The sequence below is a fragment of the Megalopta genalis genome, chromosome 3, assembly GCF_051020955.1.
Source record: "Megalopta genalis isolate 19385.01 chromosome 3, iyMegGena1_principal, whole genome shotgun sequence".
In the NCBI taxonomy this organism is placed as follows: Eukaryota; Metazoa; Arthropoda; class Insecta; order Hymenoptera; family Halictidae; genus Megalopta; species Megalopta genalis.
The window spans coordinates 3,745,931-3,766,136 of record NC_135015.1 but is presented as its reverse complement, the minus strand read 5'-3'; the positions used below and the strand labels follow the sequence as shown (position 1 = coordinate 3,766,136).

The following is a 20,206-nucleotide window of genomic DNA, read 5'->3' as shown; positions in this document are numbered from 1 at the left end:
CAGTGTTAACACACTACCCACTGGTGGTTGTTTAACAATTCTACATATTTTGTAATTCACAGTTAAGGACATCTTGATATGTTGTTCAACAACAATAGCGATCAACAAATCACTTCGCATAACTGTTGTAGGGTTCGTTACCTGATAAAAAAACCTCCTGCTTTCACCAGTTAGCTGAAGTGGTCACAGTTACTCAAAAGTATCTGGGTAACGGGAGGGGTCCACGTATTACATAAACAAATTTATTAATGTGTAAATGAATGTATTAATTATGGAACAATTGATATCGTTAACAAACATTGTATTCGATGAAAACATAAGCTCCGTTCCAGATCCGAGCGTCTCGCGTACACCAGCCTGAAGAGGACAGCACAATAGAAGATGGACAAGATAGAGGATTCAGTTTAATCGGACACATGGGTACAATGTTAAACAATTTCCCTTTACGATAGGTCTTATGTAACAGTGATAAAATTGTACATTCGGATTCGACGAATAGAGGAAGAGAATTAGAAATTAGTTTGGCGGGCGGACATCATCCTCTTCTTTCGTATCTTCTCTGATTCTGGGATGACGGTATGTACATAAACGGTGTCCTCAACACGTGTCAGTGCGTCGGCCAACAGCGAGTCTCTTTAATGACTCTCTTTAATTATAAAGACGACTGCGCATTCCCAGACAAAGAACGAGAAACATACAGGCAGTGTCTTCGTGGACAAAACAAAGACAACGTGATTTCTGCGTGCAATTCAAGAGCGGTGGAACGTTCGATTAATTGGTGATTTTTTTCTTTTTTTAAAAATAAAACGAACGAACGGAAACAGATAACAGACAAAGTAGTAACGAGGAAGTTTCTTTTGATTTCTTTTTTTTTTGTGGAGTTTGTTGCGTCGAGATGTTATCGGGTAGACGAATGGACGAGCCACGAGACGAGCACACGTCGAGACCGGGTCGCCGCGTCTCTCATGCCTCCACCTCTTCTTCCTTTACCTTCTTTTCCTCGCCCTTCTTCGACCAGTCGGGTTTCTTCTGCAAAATTTAGAGAACACGCATGAGAATGCTGCAATTACTTTTATGGTGTGCAACGCGGCTCAAATTCGCACACGCTGAATTAGATAGGTCAGGGGAACACCTTCGCAAAGCGATCTAACGCATAGTGGATTTCGTCGCGAGGGCTGCTGGCAGCGGCTCCCTTTCCTCGTCGTGGAACTCTTTCTCACTTAATATCAGCCCTTCTCTTCCCATTGTTGCTCGTAATCTCTTAAATCTCAATCAATCTTTGCGTCAATCACCAGATTTCCGCTCGATTGAGAAATTCTTTGATCAAAGTTACGCACGTGACACTTCCCGTACACACTTTTACATGTTTGAGACAGTGCTAGGGTGTTTTTAAGCATTTTTATTGCAAATCTGTGAAGTAATAACAACCTATTTCGAAGAAAATTGGTTTTGCCAATTTTTGATTCATTCATTTAAAGGCAACCATAAGCTTGACACCTGACATTTTGCAGGAATATTCGTACACCTTTGGAGCAGTATGAAAAATTTTTGTAAACGTTTCTATCAACAATATTAATCTATAAAGTTACATTGACCAAGCTTTGTTAAATCGAAGTTTTGACAGAAAACCATTGATTTGCAATACAAAAGAAAATTGAAGGCACCAACACTGTGCGTGTGTGTATGTGTGTGTACGGAATTACAACAGAATTCGTTATGTTCAATAATAAACGAATTTTATTCTCGAATGGGAAATGATTTGACGCAAGTGAGATCGTAAATTCCACGGAGCGCGTTTGGGGAGCCGCCGCACATGGGAACGCGCTAAAAATCGGACGGACGTCCGCCATTAAAAATCATTTTTCGTCGACAAAAATCTCGTGGCATCGAATCGTGAAAGAATCTCTCCTACACCTTTGAAAAAGATCCGATACATCTGAAATCTCTCGTCCATCGGTTTATCTTTCCTTCCGATAGCCGAACGTTGCTTCTCTCTTAATCGTCGTCCAGAAAGCCGTGCAAAATGGTTAGTGGAAAAAAATGGGCGAGAGAAGTGTCCGAACAAAATGTAGCACATCGCGAGGAAGCTGGCAAAACTGGATAGTCGCGTGAAACGCGATAGAAAAAAGATAAAGCCGAGGCAAAATGACGGATAGACGGTCGCGGATCGCGTCGTTAGAGGAAATAAGCGTTTTCTATCTATCCTATCCGGCTCGTTGCATCGTTCCTTCACACCATCCCTGCGATCTATATGTTTTGCTAGCACACGCACACTCTCCCCTACAGAAGCATGCCGATCTACGAGTTGATCGTTTAAAGCTTTACCTTATCTTTTGACGCGTTCTGCGAACATAATGCAAGAGCAACATCATTAGTCAACAGATCAGACGTGGACAATTATTAGAGCGTACGTACTAATTCATTAACTTAACGATTAACAATCGCGCGCCGCTCGTGATCCAAGCTCGATCCATGAACGTGCATGAGTCACGATCGACCGCGCCGCGATATCACCGCACATGGATCATTCGCATTCTTCCGTCCGCAACGCGATCGTTCACTGTCCGTTCGTTAACCATTATCGCTCGCAAAATTTTTTAACCTACATCCACTCCTCGTTTTCTCTTAATTTGTCCCTTCCCTCGTGAAATTGATGCTACGCTGAACAGCCAATACGATGGAGATACGCGTAATTCATCGGACACGTTGTTTACAATTAATCAAAAATATGGAACGTACCATGGATTCAACTGCATCAATTAATCACTGGGGACAGATGTCCGATAAAATTCTTTATGCAATATTCTACTTTCAGCTATGTGATTATTCTAATTTTCAACGGAAGATCGAAAATAGAGTACTAGGAAACAATTTCTAAACGAATTTACTATTCGAAAATTTATGATAATAACAAATTATAAATTTAGTTGTAATTTGCTCAATTTTACAAAATATTTAGAACGTAAATTCCACGTTGCCCGCGGTTGGAGGGTTAAATATTTAGAAGGTAAAAATCAATATAAGCCAATTTCGTGGATGATGGTATCACAAATCTTTATAAAAAATGGAACTACTGACATCTTCGAACAGTAAACTGACTCAAAAATTCTTTCCTACTACTCTATTTTTTATCCTTCGTTACAAGTTAAAATAATTACAATTAAAAGTACAATCTACAGAAAGAATTTAATCCAGCATCCGTCCAGCATTTACAATTTATTACTATCATAAATTTATAAGTTATTTTTTTCTAGTATGTTTCTGCATAATGAATAAATCTAGCCTCTGTTTTCATACCGAAAAATCAAAAACTCGCCCGCTGTTGAGGCGTTAATATTTGACACAAGAGAACTTGCACATTCTCCGTAATCTTCGTTTCATTCGTATACCAATACGTTAACTTTCGACATATCGTCCAATTAAAAGAATTGTCTAAAGTAAATTGTCCAGATGAACAAAATATGAAACGAAAGCATTCGAAGTCCTCGTCGAAACAAATTAAATTTTCATGACTGCGTTTTTGCACCCCTCTTGAAGAACGCGAGGCATTCGGACAGTGATAACGAGCGGTGGTTGGCAGCGACACATGTCTCGACATAGGAATGATCGATGCGCGATTGCGGGGGCCGCAAGAAAACTCCAGACGGGACAACAATCCTACACATGTACAGCCTGGAAGCATGGCAGCCGAACGAATGGCGGCAAAAGGCAAGCTGCGAGTGAGCTTATCGCGCGCGTGTCTCGGCAAAAGGGCGTCTGTTCTTCAAAAGTGTACGCGCGTCTCGTTTTATTGTGTCCGCGGAGGCTTTTCATCTTTTTTAATTGCGCGAGCGAGAATCGTTTTCCTTCTTTTTTTCACCACGCGCGAAGATAGAGAGAGGAAGCCTGCCGCGACCAACGACAGTACGGAGACAGCAAGAAGAGTGAACGAGATGAGTGCAGACACGAATCGAAGAGAAAATTAGAAACAGTGGCAGAAAGAGATAGACAGAGATAGAAAGAAGAGAAAAGGGAATAGAGACAGTAAAGATACAGAGGGAGAGAGAGAGAGAGAAAGAAAGAGAGAGAGAGAAAGAGAGAGAGAGAAAAAGAGTAAAGAAGGTAGAGAGTATGAAAAATGAAAGGCACTTGTGAGTGAAGCGCTTCTGCTATTACGTACGAGATGAGGAAGAAAGTCTGTGAGTTTTAAATATAACTTTGTAAGCCATGCTCACCTTGTCATCGGTTCTCTTTACATTACTATTATCTTTCTTTTTTTTTTTTTTGTTTAATCGGTAATCTTTATCTTAAACTTTTGCCGTTCTCTATGTCAGCTCGAGCATTGCCTGTCTATCGACGTTAACAGCGAATGCGACGAGAAGACGGGGGATGGATGACGATGCCATCCCCCGGGCAGATGTGGCCACGAAAAAAATCGTTACAAAAAGTAATCAGAGCCGAAAAAATAGTTAGTGTACCGGCACGGAACGATTCTCAATAATGATTGATCGATTAAGTAATCGTCATAAATCTGTTCTTGCGACCCAGGAGTCAGTGGAACTCTCACACTCGACATAATGACTTGCCAAAATTTGCCAAAATTACTTGCAGAGTATTTCATTGAATCTGATCTATGTGCAAAAACAGAAGTTAAATTCAATTTTCATCAATTCATAAATAATAACTTTTTATGTACCTAGGATCTTCATGAGAAACTGAGCAACTTTTGTCTGAAAAGGTTCTTCAAATGTTGTAGTATTGTAAGTTGTGGAGATTTGACAATTGAAACCGTTGTACCTTTCAGTGTTTACAAAATTTTAAGCAGAAGTGACACGGTCTACGAGCACTATTCAAACATAGAAAAACTGACTCATACTGTATTTAAAAATTTGAAGATATGCATAATTTTTGACATTTGTACCTTGGTTATTTTCTACAAATGCTGTAGGATATCTTTTCGTAAGACGAAATTTACAAGAAAATTGTCTTCACGTTATTAACATTGTAAATTTTTAGATACTAAATTATAACAGATTTAACGAAACTAATTGCATAATTAAGCAAATTAATGCAAATGAGCAGACAATTTCTTGAAACTGTCGAAAAATTCCAAAGGGATTTCACAGGGGCAGAGGAATAATTCTGTTCTCCCAAAAAAGAATGAGTGTCCTGAAAGAATTTATAAAACAGAGAGCAGCAAAAATTGATAACTGGAGCACACAACTTTTTGTATACCGAATGGTGAAAGATGAGAGTCGTTATGCGATCACTTGTCGATCGGATTGAGCAGGGTTCCATGTGAAAAAATCCAGAGAAAAACGAGAAAAAAGCCACGTGTACGAGACCAGGGAGGAAAATGGCTGGGGGATGAGATACGAGATGTGTGTGCTCGAGAAAAAACATCTGCCTCCATTTACATGCACTTTCTTCGATCGTTTATTGACACAGATCTTCGCCTTCGATCCGAGAGGAAACTGTGAACCTCCGTTGGCTTACAACCTAGCAACGATCGTCCGTACAAATCATAGTAAAACCGAGAACGTTTTTCTTTTTTCGCAGAAGCCTCCGACAGGAGTCAAAACGATAAACAAATAAAATCGAACAACGCGAGATGATTACGAAACCAAAACCAAAAAAAAAAGAAGAAACCGAAATAAACGAAATGGCGATCGCGTATCGAGTTTCGGCGGTGGTTTCGCGAAACAACACATCGACAGCTCTCACGACGAACGGTGTGTTGTTCGTTATGTTACATTACGTTCGTGTGCCCGTTTCTGTATCCGACGTGTGTTCAGCATGAATTCTCTTTATCGTTTCATGTATATATTTTTGGTGTTTTCTCGCATTTTTCGTCCGATCTTTTTTTTCTGTATCTTTATTTTGTGTGTGTTTTTTTTATCGTTTAATCGTAAATCTACTTCTTCGTCTGCCACTCTGCCTTCTCGGACTTCTTGGGCTGTGGAGAACAACACAATTGCCTAGTCAACTACCGCTATCTACTGGGGGCTCGGGGTAGGGGGTTGTATGTATACCAAAAAAGTGCTTCAAAAATTACGGTCCCAAGTGTCTACTGGTATGTACAAAGGGGGAGGGGGGCAAAAACCTGCCGTTCGGGTTTTGGTACACGGAAACAAAACCAGAGCCACAAAAAAATGGTCTTTCTCAATGGCTGGAAAAAAACACTTTCAGTACAGGCCCGTCCGTCACATGGCGGAAAAATTCAAAATTCACCGGCTCCTGAAAACGGCCGCTCTTTAAATCAAATCAATTCTTCCAAAATGCAAGAGATCTATTCACCATCCAAAAAACAACATTTTCTTAACTCTGCAGTAATGACCTGGCGCCTTTCATGATCCTGGGAAAACTTCGTGTCACTGATTTTTGAAATTGCTTTAACCCTTATTTTGGCTACAGGGTACCTGTTTACTGTAGTTCTTTTAAATTTTTTTTATCACGTTCTCTCAAAAATATCATCGAATCACTCCAAACCATTCTATGCACACCATTTTATCAATTTATAGTTTTAAGATAACAATTTATGCAAACAATATGAAATACTGAAGCTCTAAAGTCATTTATACATTTGCTTGCCAACGTAAGGGTTAACTCGTTTTAATATTTTGAATTTTGTAGCATCGCGAACTTTATGCTAAAAATATTCTAGTAAATTTTCACGGTACTATTTGACGGATCTTAGTGTGAGAGTTTATAGTCTGAAGAAACAGGACACTATTGCAATGTTAAGATTGCTACAATTTTCAGTAGGGAACAGAAACTCTTGCGTTTATGCGGAGACTGTCAAAAAGATGAAATTTGATCTCAAAAATGTAAAAACCGGGCCAGCCATCGACGGGTGGGGGCAAATGATTGATCTACTTGAAAAATCGGAGAGCTTCCGATCGGTCTTATCGAAAACGATCGTCCTTACCTCCTTGTCCTCCTCTTCAAGGGTGAACTCCTTCTTCTTCACCTGTTTCAGCTGGTTACGGAAGTTGAACTCGGCTGCCTTCTTCTGCAGCTTGGCGAACTTGTTCTCGTACTTGGAGACTTTCTTCAGCGTCGGCTTCATGCTGTAAACACCACCGAATTGTTGTGCTATCGACCATAAACTATCGAAGTTCTACCGCACATCGAACCTCGGACTGCAAGGTAATAGACTGCACAACTTTAAACAATTGTAATTCTTCAAACTTAAAAAGAAAATTATATAAAACCCAATCCACATTTAAAGATCAATTAAATGTAACTCACAGATTGATTTCTACTTTTTCATTAAAACCATTAACGAAGAAAGTACAATCTATTTGATTTAGTTGTATCTTTTGCTGGTATAAATGTGAATTTTTGTAAATTTCCACAGTAAATTTCCTTTTCTAATTTTTCAAAAATGAATTGCGCCACAATGAACACGAAACTAATTTATTAACCAGTTAGCTGTTGCAGTCTCTTTGAAAAGTGTGTAAGTTGCTGTGATTATACTGAATATGTACAATTTCTTTTATAATTTGTTTAAATACAACACACTTATAAAATAAATAATTCAATCAAGAATATTAAAATATATAACCTCCGAAACGTTCTTTTATAATAAAATGTTGCCATTGCTTTATGACGACTATACTCGTCGAAAACAGCTATTTGGTAAATTAATTTCTACTAGTTTATTTTTAATTTTGACAGTGCACAGAAATGTGAAATTTAGATCTTTCTCTTCCCTCTCATTGAACAAGTCGTATTGCATCCACAATTTTACGCCAGCCGCAAATTTTCCAGCCCAAGAATGCTAATACCCCGCAGTCCTAAATCATCAAATAATATGCGATTCAAAGTTCAACCGCTTTCAAACAATCCTCTTAAGTGCGACCACGTTTGAGCTCTCGCCTCGATTTGAAAATCGATTGTAACCCTCCGAATAGAACCGATTCAAGGATGAGAAGACAATAAAGGTTTACTTACAATTTACCTCGGAGGTCGTTCACCTGGCTGTTCAACTCCGAGATCTGCAGCGATCGAAATATCCATTAGTGTTAAGTCTCGATTAGTCTCTATAAGCGATTATAATCATGCTTGAACTTTCCAGCGGATTTTCATCGCGGAAAGCAGCGGTCAGGGGGGAGGGGGAGGGATGATAAGGTTCAGGGTGGATGGATGAGGCAGTGTAGATGGTCGAAACTCCGTCCATTGGAAACTCTTGACAGTTATCTACGGCGAATGCTTTTAAATTGGATTAATCCGATCGGCGTTCCGGGTCTACCGGCGACTTAATCGAGGTTCCAACGGCCGGAAGTTTCGCCGGCGATCTCTCAGAACGAGAAATCGTGCTCGGCAGGAAGGTTGTGCTCTCAACCGAGACTTAATCTCGGTAGCACCAAAACCACACATGAAAAAAAGCGACGCTTTCCTTTTAATCGCAATCGAAAAATCCACACGCGCACACACAGCAAGATGCAGCACAGCAAAAAGACAGGACAAGAGAAAAAGGGAAGAGAGAGAGAGAGAGAAAGAGAGATAGACAAATAAAAATAAAAGGAACGAAACACGATAGAGGAAAACCCAAGAATAGAAACTGGGTGTTAACGAGGAAACGCGTGTCGCACACTGAAAAAGAAACGCAGGCATACAACACACGCGGTCGAAAACGAACGGGCAGCAATCGATTAGCGGACGAAAAAGAGATAGAGAGAGAGAGATAGAGAGATAGAGAGATACAGAGAGTGTGTATGAGATAGATATAGAGCACGATGCACGAGCAAAAATTAGCATGCTACCTGCGTGCGGAAAGCAGGCGGGAGATTGGTGGACTGGGTTGCACACGGATATCGCAGCGAATACAGAGATGTTCGGTTAGCAAGCCACTCGACGGGTCGAGATTGACAGTAAATTGGCTTGCTGATTAACTGCAATGCCAGGTAACGGCGATCGGATCGGGAACAGATGGGAAAAATGATCGCGACCGGCGACATGGGGGTTGGTCGCGACGGAAAATTGAGACAAAATGGATGCGCGAGTTGAGCACAGAGATATAGAGGGTACAGAAAATTCGAGATGATTGTCGGACAGGATCAGCGGCTAGATCAATCTTGCGCATTGCAGCGGTATCGCGAACGTCCCACCCGCGGATAAACAAATAAACAACGAGAAGCTAGACACTGTTGCACACGGTACTCGACCCGGATCGAGGCTCCGCCTGCGAGCCAGAAGATATTTTTCAAATTTCCTTCCACAACGTTTCGACGGCTTCTCTTGATCGATCAACTCGCCTTTTTTAATCCAGTGACTGATCGATGGCTCGAAACAATTCGATGATCGGTATTAACGTGGCATCAAATGCAGTCGCGTCGGAAATGTTAACATTATTTCAAACGCGATAAGATTTTTAAAGTTGATCCAGATGATATGATCATTTTTTTTTTTAGAAGTTCGACCGATTAGTTTTCTAGAGAATCTGAACACTACAAATTTTTTAGACTGCACTTGATTGGAATGACAAAAAATTAAAAAATTATGGTTTCTCAACTTGTTTTATCCAAGGTAAACTTTATATCTCAGTGACTTACATGTGTGCATACTGAAAGTTTCATTGACGTCGGTTGATGCTGTTATGAGCAGGTAATTTTTACATGTTTCAGTGGCTTGAATATGCATTACAAATTGGATGAAATTTTCAGTATGTATATACGTTATTATTATTTAGAATTATATTATTATTTAGGAAATGTATTTTTTAAATTTTCGTTATGAGCTCAGATAAAAAAGTAAAAAAACATCGATTTTTAATTTTTTTATCACCCCAATCGCAATCTAAACAAAATTTTGTATACATATTCTCCAAATGACTAGTCGGCCTAATATCTCAAAAAGATTCTAGTCACTTCGAGCAACCTTAAAAAAGTTATTCCGTTCAAAAATGTGTTAACATACTGCCCGACGCGAGCGTATATGCAACTTCAATGATGCGTTTCGATAATCGGCAGACGATGAATGCGAATCCAGAAATTATTTTCCCTCTATAATCATCAGTTCTTCCGAAATTTAATTTTCCAATAAAGCTGCAAGTTGTCGACTTTTAGAGTTTTTACTGTTTTAAATGTGAAAACTGAAGGAATGATCCTTGCGTGAAATGATTTTGCAGATTAGTGATCCACTTTAAGAATGCGTTTAACTCTAACTGCGAAATTCTGCAACTTCTCTCAAATACGGCGGTATATTTATTCGCAATATTACGAACATTTCTAACGCTGTAATATTTAGACGTTCAAACAGTTCAATAAATAAACGTTCAATAAATTCTACATTTTCCGTGGTTTCAATAAGAAAGTTATGTAAATTTTTCTCGGACACAGTGACTTGAGAGATTTTTCTAAATACAACAGTATATTTTTCTATAAAGTCATAAATGCATCAATTGTATTGGACATTTTTCAATTTATTAAGAAAATTAAATTTCTGAGACCAGATCTAAGAACAACATCCTGAACAAAAGTCCGATTTTCCTTTCGATTATACAGATCAATTTTCTCAAAAAACTGAAGCTAATCAAGAAAAATTATTTTCGGACTCGAGTCCAGCATATGTTATCAAAACGTCGAAAAAATTTCACCAAAAATCTCAAGATTTTCGCATCCGGAATCAATAACACCAATCCGTGCTGTGAATCTCAAATTTCTATCGAATCGAGGGTTGTGCCCTTCGTTTTAATTCTCCACTCTTTAACCCGTTGCAGCCTTTATCCGAACCCCGGCGGCCATCTTGAAAAACACGAATTGCACTTCAGAGGACCCATAACGGATCGTCGAACAACTTTCGAACGCATCGCTGCCGTTCGAAGGCAGCTCGTCGAAATCCCGTGGAGAACACGATAATCTTGGCTGTCGGACAGGCGTGAACGGGTCAAAGTGCAAAATATCGTTGCCGCGATCAATCTGCGTGCCGGATCTGCCGGATATCGCGGCGGATCGATCGCAAGAAACCGAGCCCGGTGCCCAGCGAGCGCCGCTGTCATCGTTTAACGTCGACAGGCGTGTCCGAGCCAGTGAAACGGAATAACGTGAATTAATGCTCGACGATACGTCAGCGCTCCCGCAGCCGTGGGGGTCCCGGGGGACCCAGGGGCCGTGATCACGGCCATCCACGGCCTCCACCGAGGGTCTCTCGAACGGATTGATTTCCCAGTGTCTGAGGGATAGCTTCCTCAAAGACGAAACTTCCTCCGGGAAGCCACTTGTCGGATTCTCTCCCTCTACGCGAGAACCTCGGGGCTCTCGCCAGAGCGAGAATTAAGAGATGAGGTAAAAGTACCTATTATGAAACACTTTTCACGGGGTATAAGATTATCATGGATTTTATTAGAACTGAAAAGTGTCATTGTTGAATATTTATACTACTGTTCGAAATACGAATGAAATCGAATATGAATGAAATAGTAAAGTACGAGCGTGTACCTAATCTGAAACAACGTTTTCGTACCATGTCACCGTGTTTCATATTCAATGTACCTAAATTGGAACGCCCATTTGAAATGCTCGTTCCAAAATAGAGGCATTGTGTATAATATTATATTTATAATATTTATTGAAATATATAAACCCCTTCTGATACAGAAAGTTTAAGAAGATTTACAAACAATAGAAAGAAAGAAATATAGCATAAAAGAAATGGAAAAGTAAAAGATAATAATGATAATAATAATAAGAAAAGTAATAACAACAACAACAACAACAGTATTATGAAACAAGGATACCAAATGTTCTATAAATCGGGACAATGAAAGAATTGAAGTACACGATATGTAACAGTGTGTTCTTGCTTAGAAACACACGTATTCGAATAAACGTTTCTTTTTACAACTGATCGTTAACAGTTTTCGCGTGAATGAATTTGTAAAGAACAATGTTCAAAAATATGGGTAGAATTTTCATATCCACTTTCATATGCTCTATCTATTTTTTTGTATTATTTGTGCTACTGTTTCGCAATAGGTACTTTCACCTTAGACTCGTCACAGAGAGAAACAAAGTCGGTCGCAGGGATCGAAATGAACAGTTAGGAAGATTGCTTTTTGCAGGAATCTTCGGTTGGAGTTATAGTGATTTTTTTATAGTGCTAGGACACTAGGGATAATGGAGCAGATTATTGTGGGATCACCAATTTCTGTGCCGTTGGTTTATTTTCGAACATAATTAACTTCATATTTATCGAATAAGAGACATTAAATTTTGTATTCTTTTATTTCGTTTATTTTTAACTAAAAAATTTAATATGTCAATTGATTGATTTCTTAATAAAAAATTTAATATGTCGTATTCGATAAATATGAAGTTAATTATGCCCGAAAACAAACCAAAATCACAGCAACTGGTCACCTCACCGGCACCACTACCCTATTTAACCCTTGCATGGCGGATCTTTTCGAGGATTTTATGATAACCATGTGTTCGAACTTTTGTGCAGTGATTTTTATTTGCCTATTTTTGCATCTACTTGTTCGAGAGATTAAAATTGAACACATTTATTCAGATTAATATCAGCGGATAGTAATTTAAACTGGTTGTTGAAAAGTTACAATGCAAATGTAATGTCACAATGTAATGTTACAATGCAAATAAATGTCTGTGATCATGGTTAAAATGAATCTAAGTCCAGCCATCCAAGAGTTTCTGCCCGTTTAAGAAACTCCTTTAAAAAACGGTCTCGTGGCGTATATATTTTTGAATATAATAAAAATTCCATCAGAATAAGTTATTTTAGAGCAAACATTCTATTGAAAAGTTCATTGATACATTATAAAAACAGAGGATATTCAGAATGTGAATTTATTTGTAAGATATATCGAATATTCTCGTTCTACTATCATTGAATCGTATTCTATTGTTATGTAACGATAGACTACTGAAAATAAATAGAACAAATGCAAAACTGATTAAAGTTATTCAGAAAAGTAGTAAATGTCACAAGATCTAAACCTCTGACTTCCGTGGATGATTTTTTTGTTCATTCCCGCCAAAATGAGGACGGTTTTAGAGGAGCCCTTCCACATATTAACAAGAACCAATTAGATGGTCCTAACTCTTTCGATCCCTGATCGGGAAGACGACGGGAAGATATACGGGATCAGCGGTGAAAGGATGTGAATCTCATTCTGGTCAATCAGGGGGCGGGCTGGTCACGATCAGCTCTTTGTCCACAGAGGGTGAAGAGAAAGAAAAAAAGAAAATAGTAAAACGTCCACTACATTCTCGTTCCTGGACCGATGGCAGTCAGCTCCGACCAGAAGCAAGCCTGCCTTCGCATCCTCCGACATCGAACAGTGCTCGTGTATCGAAAAACCACTGAACTTTCCTCATCTTACCATCTTCGTTTGCGGAATGAGACGATAAACGAGCACCCGATCGATCGGGGAATCGATGGAAGACAATATAGTCTCTCTCGGAACAGACTGCCGCCAGAAAGGATCCGCTATTTACAGGCCCAATTGAACACCATGACAAGAGAGAGGACACTGACAGTCGGTGGTGCGTGCGAATCGGTGCAAAATCAATTTCGCTCGTTCCCATTTCGACATCGTAGACGCGTGTACGTGTTCGCTTTCACGTCTCTTCCACGGGGACACAAGGAGTTCGAGACGACGGTGTTTTAGGTGTTCATGGGGTGCGGGGTGTTCAGAATGAGGAAGGAAGAACGAAGACGTCTTTCCTGTCGCGTCACAGTGTTGTGTGGCTTTGGAAGGGGTTGCGTGGGGTGACGTATAAGGGTCGGACGAACGAGACGTAACAAAACAGAAAACAAAGAAAAAGAAAGACAGAGAGAAACAGAGAGAAACATAGAGACAGAAACAGAAGATAGAAACATGGGGAGAAAAACTGGGGGTGTGGCTCGGAGAATTTCACAGCATGGCACTTCGGTCTCGTGATCTCGTTTCGATCCGGGTCTCCAGGCGGTCCACCTTCGTGAGAGTTAACAGTGGAATAGTAGATGTAGAAAAGCGTGGAACAAAAAGGGGGGTGACAGTTCTACGGTATTTTTCTTAGGTACAGTTTCAAACACGTGATCAAGAACTACTACCGGGTTTGGGACCTGTCGAATCTGAAAATAATAAGGGACACAAGGGGCGGCAGCAATAGAGTTCCAAAAGGCGGGTCCACGTACTACGTACCTACTGTTTATTCTTTTCTTTTCTGTTTTCTCATTTTTGTTTTTTTAGCGAGACTCGACTTCATGAAAACCGCCCACGCTTTGCGATGTACTCACGTGGAAAGTTTTTCAGCGCCTCCCCACACCGGTTGGCCCCCACTTTGATCATATTTTCTCTCTCGTGCGGGACGATTGCTCGGTTTCGTTGAACGAATGCAACAACCTGTTCCCGTTTCTTTTAATTTTAGACTATTCTTTTGTTCTAACTTCCTTGCTTATTCCTCCCTTGTTTCAATCGAACGAGTGCTCCGCGAAGCTAGGTGTTTGTTCGCGCTTAGTTTTCCGCTGTTTTCGCTTCCCCCGCGGGGAATATGAAGTGCCATACTCTTTTTCACTCACGCGCGAACCGATCGGTATCGATAACATCCTGATCTCGATTCTCCCCGCGATCGGCCCGAAGCGAAGTTAATAGAGAGACTACGATGGCTTCGCTGTAGCGTGAACAATTGTTCCATGCTGTTAATACCGACATCAGCTGCGCAAGCGAATCCCACTGTTGTACCGGTAAAGAACGTAGTCACTCTGATTGCCCACAGTTAATTCCCTTTGATTTGTCCGGAAAATTGTTCATCGTAAGGCGATGGACTTTGAAGGATTCGATCGAGATAATTAAATCGACTACGGTTCTTATAGCTTCACCGAGAAATTGTTCGTTATAGAATGATCGATCCAACTCGATCCAAAAATGGTTCGTGATAAAACGATGGACTTGAAAGTCGATCGAGACCTTGAAACAATGCGATTTCAAATACCGACTCGAAACACTGAATCATAATTTGATGAAAATGTATGTTATAGTTGGAAATCGTACGATGAGCTTCAAAATGATGGATAAAAATTGTCGATCACTCTACTTCTCCAAAAGTAATATTTTATTATTGAAAATGAAACAGTAAGAATCTTTCTACCTCGTCCAGAAAATTGTTAAAATGTTGGATCGAAACATTCAATTACTCTATTTGTCCAAAAAAATTTTGCAATTGAAAATGAAATAGTGAGAATCATGATCGAATATCGAACAACGATCATTGAAATATCGGATCGAAACCTTCAATCGTTCTACTTGTCCAAACAATATTTTACGATAGAAGCAAATTGTCCCTACTTGGAAATCAACCGATAAACATAAAAAAGAAGTTATACCGAAACATTTAATCAGTCTATCTTGTGCAAAAAGTATGATACGGTTGAAAATGTCGATAAAATTCGTCTATGAATGAAACCGTGATAAAATGATACGTGTTTACCCGTTAATGAAAAGATTCGATCTCGTAGATCTCGTGGCAGGTCCATTGACGACTGAGCTAGATCGACGGTAAAATAGAAATCGTTTACGTCAAATTCTACAAATTCTACAGATACTACGGCCAGTGTATGGCGTGTTAGTAGGCGTTACAAGCATTACATGCATGGTTAAGTGCAAGAGGCAGCGGATTTATCAATCTATCGTTGCAATCAAGCTGGCAAGCCGCAACGGGGTGGGCGGGTGGTAGAGATAGATGCAGAGCGCAGATACAGCAGGCAGAGAAATGTACAGAAAGAGCGAGAGAAAGAGAGAAATAGTGACAGAGATAGAGAGAAAGATCTACAGAGAAAGAGAGACGTGAAAGGTGCACAGAAGGGCGACAGACAGAGAGAGAGAGAGAGAGAGAGAGAGAGAGAGAGAGAGAGAGAGAGAGAGAAAGATAGGCGGTGAAACGAGCAGAGAAAAACACGAAGAAGACGTGAAATGTACAGTAGTAGCCGGTGGCGATCGATTCGATCCGACTGTTCGTCGGCTTCCTGTTTTCTTGGTCTTTTATTTTTCGGTCCACCTCTATCCCGAGACAATCTGTTTCATTATATACATTTGCTTACATGTCGTATGTACAACATATATATAAACATATATAAATCTGTACGCGTATGTATATATATATGTATATACACATTTCTTTTTTTTGCCCCCGTTTCTACCGATTTGCCGTCCGATTTTGCACCGCACACCCACGCACGCACACGCGACACACACGCGCGGCAATCTCACGCGCCCGGTTTCATCGATGACACGCGTGAGATCGAAGAGGGGGCCGTGTCTGTACAAATCTCCCGGCCCCCTCCCCCTCGGTGTGTACATATTGTTCTGCTCCCATGACTGTTCGTTTGTCACTTGCTTTTCGTACTTCTTTTTTTTCTTGTCTTTTCTCGTACACAAAAAAATAAAGACGAGAGAAAAAACTGGGGGCGATAGTGGTGGTGGTGGTGGTGGTGGTGGTGGTGGTTGTTGTTGGTGGTTTTATGGTCATGGCGTGGTGATGATGATAGATGGGTATGACAGTGACGGTATGATAATGATGGGCGACAATGGTGGTAGAATGAGATGATGATGGTAGAATGAGGGAGAAAAAAATAGGAAAAAAAGAAAATCGAAAAATCATACGAGTCCAGGTGAGATGTTTATATAGAATATGTATAGATCTCTGTATCGTCTAGGGGTGGGGGGACAATCGCACCCTTCTCATTTCACGATTCGTTTTCTCCGTCGAGAACCCGTTATGCGGTATGCAAAAAATAACGATACGATTCCGAAAACAATGCCGCCGATATCCAGCGAAAAAGAAACAGAGAGAGAGACAGAGAGAAAGGGAGATATAGAAAGAAAGTGATAGACAGAGAGATAGAGAAAGATAGAAAGAGAGGGAGAGAGAGAGAAAGAGAGAGAGAAAGAAAGACAAACTCGAAAGTTCAGAAAAGAGAGACAGACGCGGGAGAAGATCCAGCGTAGATCGGCCAGATCGGTTGGATCTTCGATCTCGGAACCTACGGACGTCTGCTCCATAAGCTTGCCCAGCCCTGGCATTCGATACTAAAGCGTCTAAAGTTTAGCGACTCTAAACGATACTGCTCGCCTAGCGAGTTAGTATTGCGCTGTCCGGAAAATTCGTACCCTTTTACAATTGTTTTCGAAACTGACGAAAAAAACAAATGTACAATTTTGTAAAGATCTCTTTTTATTGTTTTTGACGATGTTAAGTTGAGCTCCTTACGTTGATCAAAATTATCACTTTGCCAAATGATTTTTTCTAGGATAATTAGAACTTTTATATGCTTAACCCTTAACCGGATTATTGCGGCGATCGCGCGCAATTTTAAACAGGTCAACATTAATGTGCGTTAATATAATTATTTAAAAAATCATTTAATACCCTATTGATGTTTCAACGTAAATTTACTTGCGCTTACTAATTTGGAAATATGCAATATTTACTGAAACAATAACTGGCAGAAATTGACAGTCCGGTTAAGGGTTAATGACTTCCTAAAATTGTATTTATTGTATGTTCATATTTGATATCAATCTCCTGCCGCATAATAATGAATCGAACTCCTAACACAGATTTCAATAATATAATAAAAATAGTTATAAAATAATTAATAATTAATTAATAATAATTTTAAATATTAATAATAATTTATAATTAATTGTATTAATAATAATTTATAATTAATTATATTAATTATAAATAAATATAATTAATAAAATATGAATAGTAGTCATCTCTTTTAAATCGATATCAATCTTTATTCGTTTGTAAATCATATTGGAGCACACGATTAAATGTAGACATGCAATAAATGTAAAATTTCTTTTTCTACTAGGAGATGATTAAGGACGCGCGCGCGAAGAAGTTATAATAAAGTTTGAAAAGGGATGATTAGCATTCGAATTTAGTAAATTTAATTTGAAATCTGCGTCACGAGTCAGATTTCATATTTCATGAACCACGAGCGACGACTAAAATTAATAAAACTGTGGAAATAGTTCCTAAATAGTTGCTGTTTGTATGAAACACTGAAATATAAATAAAAGTGTATTTATTACTGGAACAGGGAACAAGTGATAGCATAAATATGAAAAATGAATGCATTTCTAATTATCTATAACCAGGTATGCCACACAGCAATGGACCAAACTTTTCGGACAACCCAATAGAAAGCTCGAAAAGCCCGGAAAATCTGCGTTAGAGATAGTGGTAGAGAAAAGACAGAGATAGAGACAGAATATTTATAAAGACAGAAAGATTGATTGTAGTATGCGTTTGGAAGACTGACAAGTATCTATGCATCTATAGAGAACGTATGCGGAAAATAGAAAGATAGAAAGAGATAGAAAGATAGATAGATAGATAGATAGATAGATAGATAGAGATAGAGAAGGCGGGCAAAGAGAGATCGACGGTTGATCGTCGAGGTGAAACAAAAATAGAAAAAAAGTATCAAGAAGAGGAGAATGAAAGAAAAACAGCGAAAGAGAGAGAGAGAGAGAGAAAGATATAGAAAGAGAGAGATAGAGAGAGAGAGCGATGTGGCGAGAGCGACGGGCAAGAAATGTATTTGCATTGCGGCACTTCATATCCACGCGAAAAAAGAAAAAATATTGCTGCTGTGTGTCGGTGGTGGATCCTCTCGCAGAAGGATCCCCGCGAAATCGTAATCGTTTCTCCATCGGGGGTTGAGGTTCTCAACAGAAAAAAAGACAAAGTAAAATTTACGAGGAAATGGCGGCGAATCACAGGACTGACCAAGATTATACAGTAGAAACAAGACAGCAAATAAAAACGAAAACGAAAGAGAAACAAATCGCGCGTGTTCCCTTTGCTGCGGTCCTTCTTTTGTTTCCGCAACGGAAGAACAAACTAAAAGAGAGAGTAAGAGAAATAGATAGATAGATAGATAGAGAGGGAGAGAGATAGAAGAGAGAGAGAGAGAGAGAGAAAGAGTGAACGATAGACCGAGAGGAAGAGAAACGCTGACGGTTTCGCTTCTTCCTTTTTCGCTTTTCCATTTCTCTTGTTCGATTTCTGGTCGTTGAAAAGCCACTCAACGTGTTCTCCAAGAGAAACATCGTGAAAGAGAGAGAAAGAACTTAAAGAGATACGTATGTACAGAAAGAAAGAGGGCACGGAGGATCGCGGGTGAGGACGCAAAGGGGGTCGCACAAAAGGCACACCCCCTACTGTCCCATCTCTCACCCGTTTCTCACCGTTTTTCTTTTCTTTTCTTTTTCAGGGGGTGGGCAGGTGGTGGGGTAGGGCTTTGCTCTTTTTTTTTTGTTTGTTTTCTTATTGTCTCCTGTACCTCGTAGTCCCTTTTCCGAACTTCACGCTCCAAATCCCACTTCTGACCCTCACAAAGGTAGACGCGGTCGTAATACATTTGGCAAATCTCCTTCAAATCGTCTACAAAGAACATGGAGTGTCTCTCAGATTTCATCCATCCACGGCACGTTGTCTTCACTAAATAGCCAGGAGGCAAGGGGAACGAGAGAGAGAAAGAAGAAAGAGAGAGAGAGAGAGAGAGATTTCGCAAAAATCCGAGTTGTCAAAAATCAAACAAAAAATCTTTAAAAATCGTTGGTTCAAGGAGACCGAGGATGAAGACTGTTTAAAATAGTTTCAAAATTGTCTCTCGCGATCTTCGACTCTATCCCGCTCCGCTCGGGGGTAAAAGTCGCGGGAAATTCGAACCGACGCGAACGTGACCTGCTCTGAAATCTCTCCTTTCCGGTCAAATGGATATTGTCCTATCGGCCTCCATCTGTGTCGGGCACGATCGCTCCCCGCGTCGCTCCCTCGAGACTCCTAGGATCCCGTAGATCCCGTAGCAAAACTATAATCCACTAGACTCTCGAGGAGTTTCGAGAGAGCGTCGGGATGGGGAGCTGCGACGGAAGAAACGCACACGGTCGACGACAATGCGGCGGTTAGAAACGAACTCCAAAAGGACAAAAATCAGAGAAACTGCGAAACGCGGGAGGCCGGTGTTTGTATAAATAGGAGAGACACGGTTAGGCTTTTTCTCGTCAGGTGAGCGGCTCGTATTTACCTCGAATTCTTTCATTTTAATTTGCCTCTCGAGGTCATACTTATCGCCCTCGAGCGCGTGTACTCTGTTCCAATATGCCGAACAGATCGTCTGCAGCTCGGCTAGAAGAACAAAAGTTTTCTCACTCAAGAGAGAGCAGGTTGGGGCAGAGGATCTAGAATTATTTCACTTG

At 40.0% G+C, this 20,206-nt stretch overlaps 1 protein-coding gene across 20 annotated transcripts in view; it reads right to left on the bottom strand.

The window, feature by feature from the left end:
• wupA (troponin wings up A) overlaps positions 1-20,206 on the bottom strand; it is a 51,837-nt gene that overhangs the window by 11,048 nt on the left and 20,583 nt on the right. For 9 of the 20 annotated variants that reach the window (XM_076519606.1, XM_076519614.1, XM_076519601.1 and 6 more), the window contains 4 exons: positions 7,936-7,979; positions 6,908-7,049; positions 2,326-2,343; positions 991-1,029 (listed from right to left, as the gene is read on the bottom strand). In XM_076519606.1, the coding sequence (XP_076375721.1) occupies positions 991-1,029; positions 2,326-2,343; positions 6,908-7,049; positions 7,936-7,979 (243 nt within the window). Of the gene's footprint in view, positions 1-241; positions 1,030-2,325; positions 2,344-5,391; positions 5,936-6,907; positions 7,050-7,935; positions 7,980-19,287; positions 19,389-20,034; positions 20,136-20,206 lie in introns of those variants that run through there. The other 11 variants (XM_076519616.1, XM_076519619.1, XM_076519610.1 and 8 more) reach the window with 9 other exon arrangements.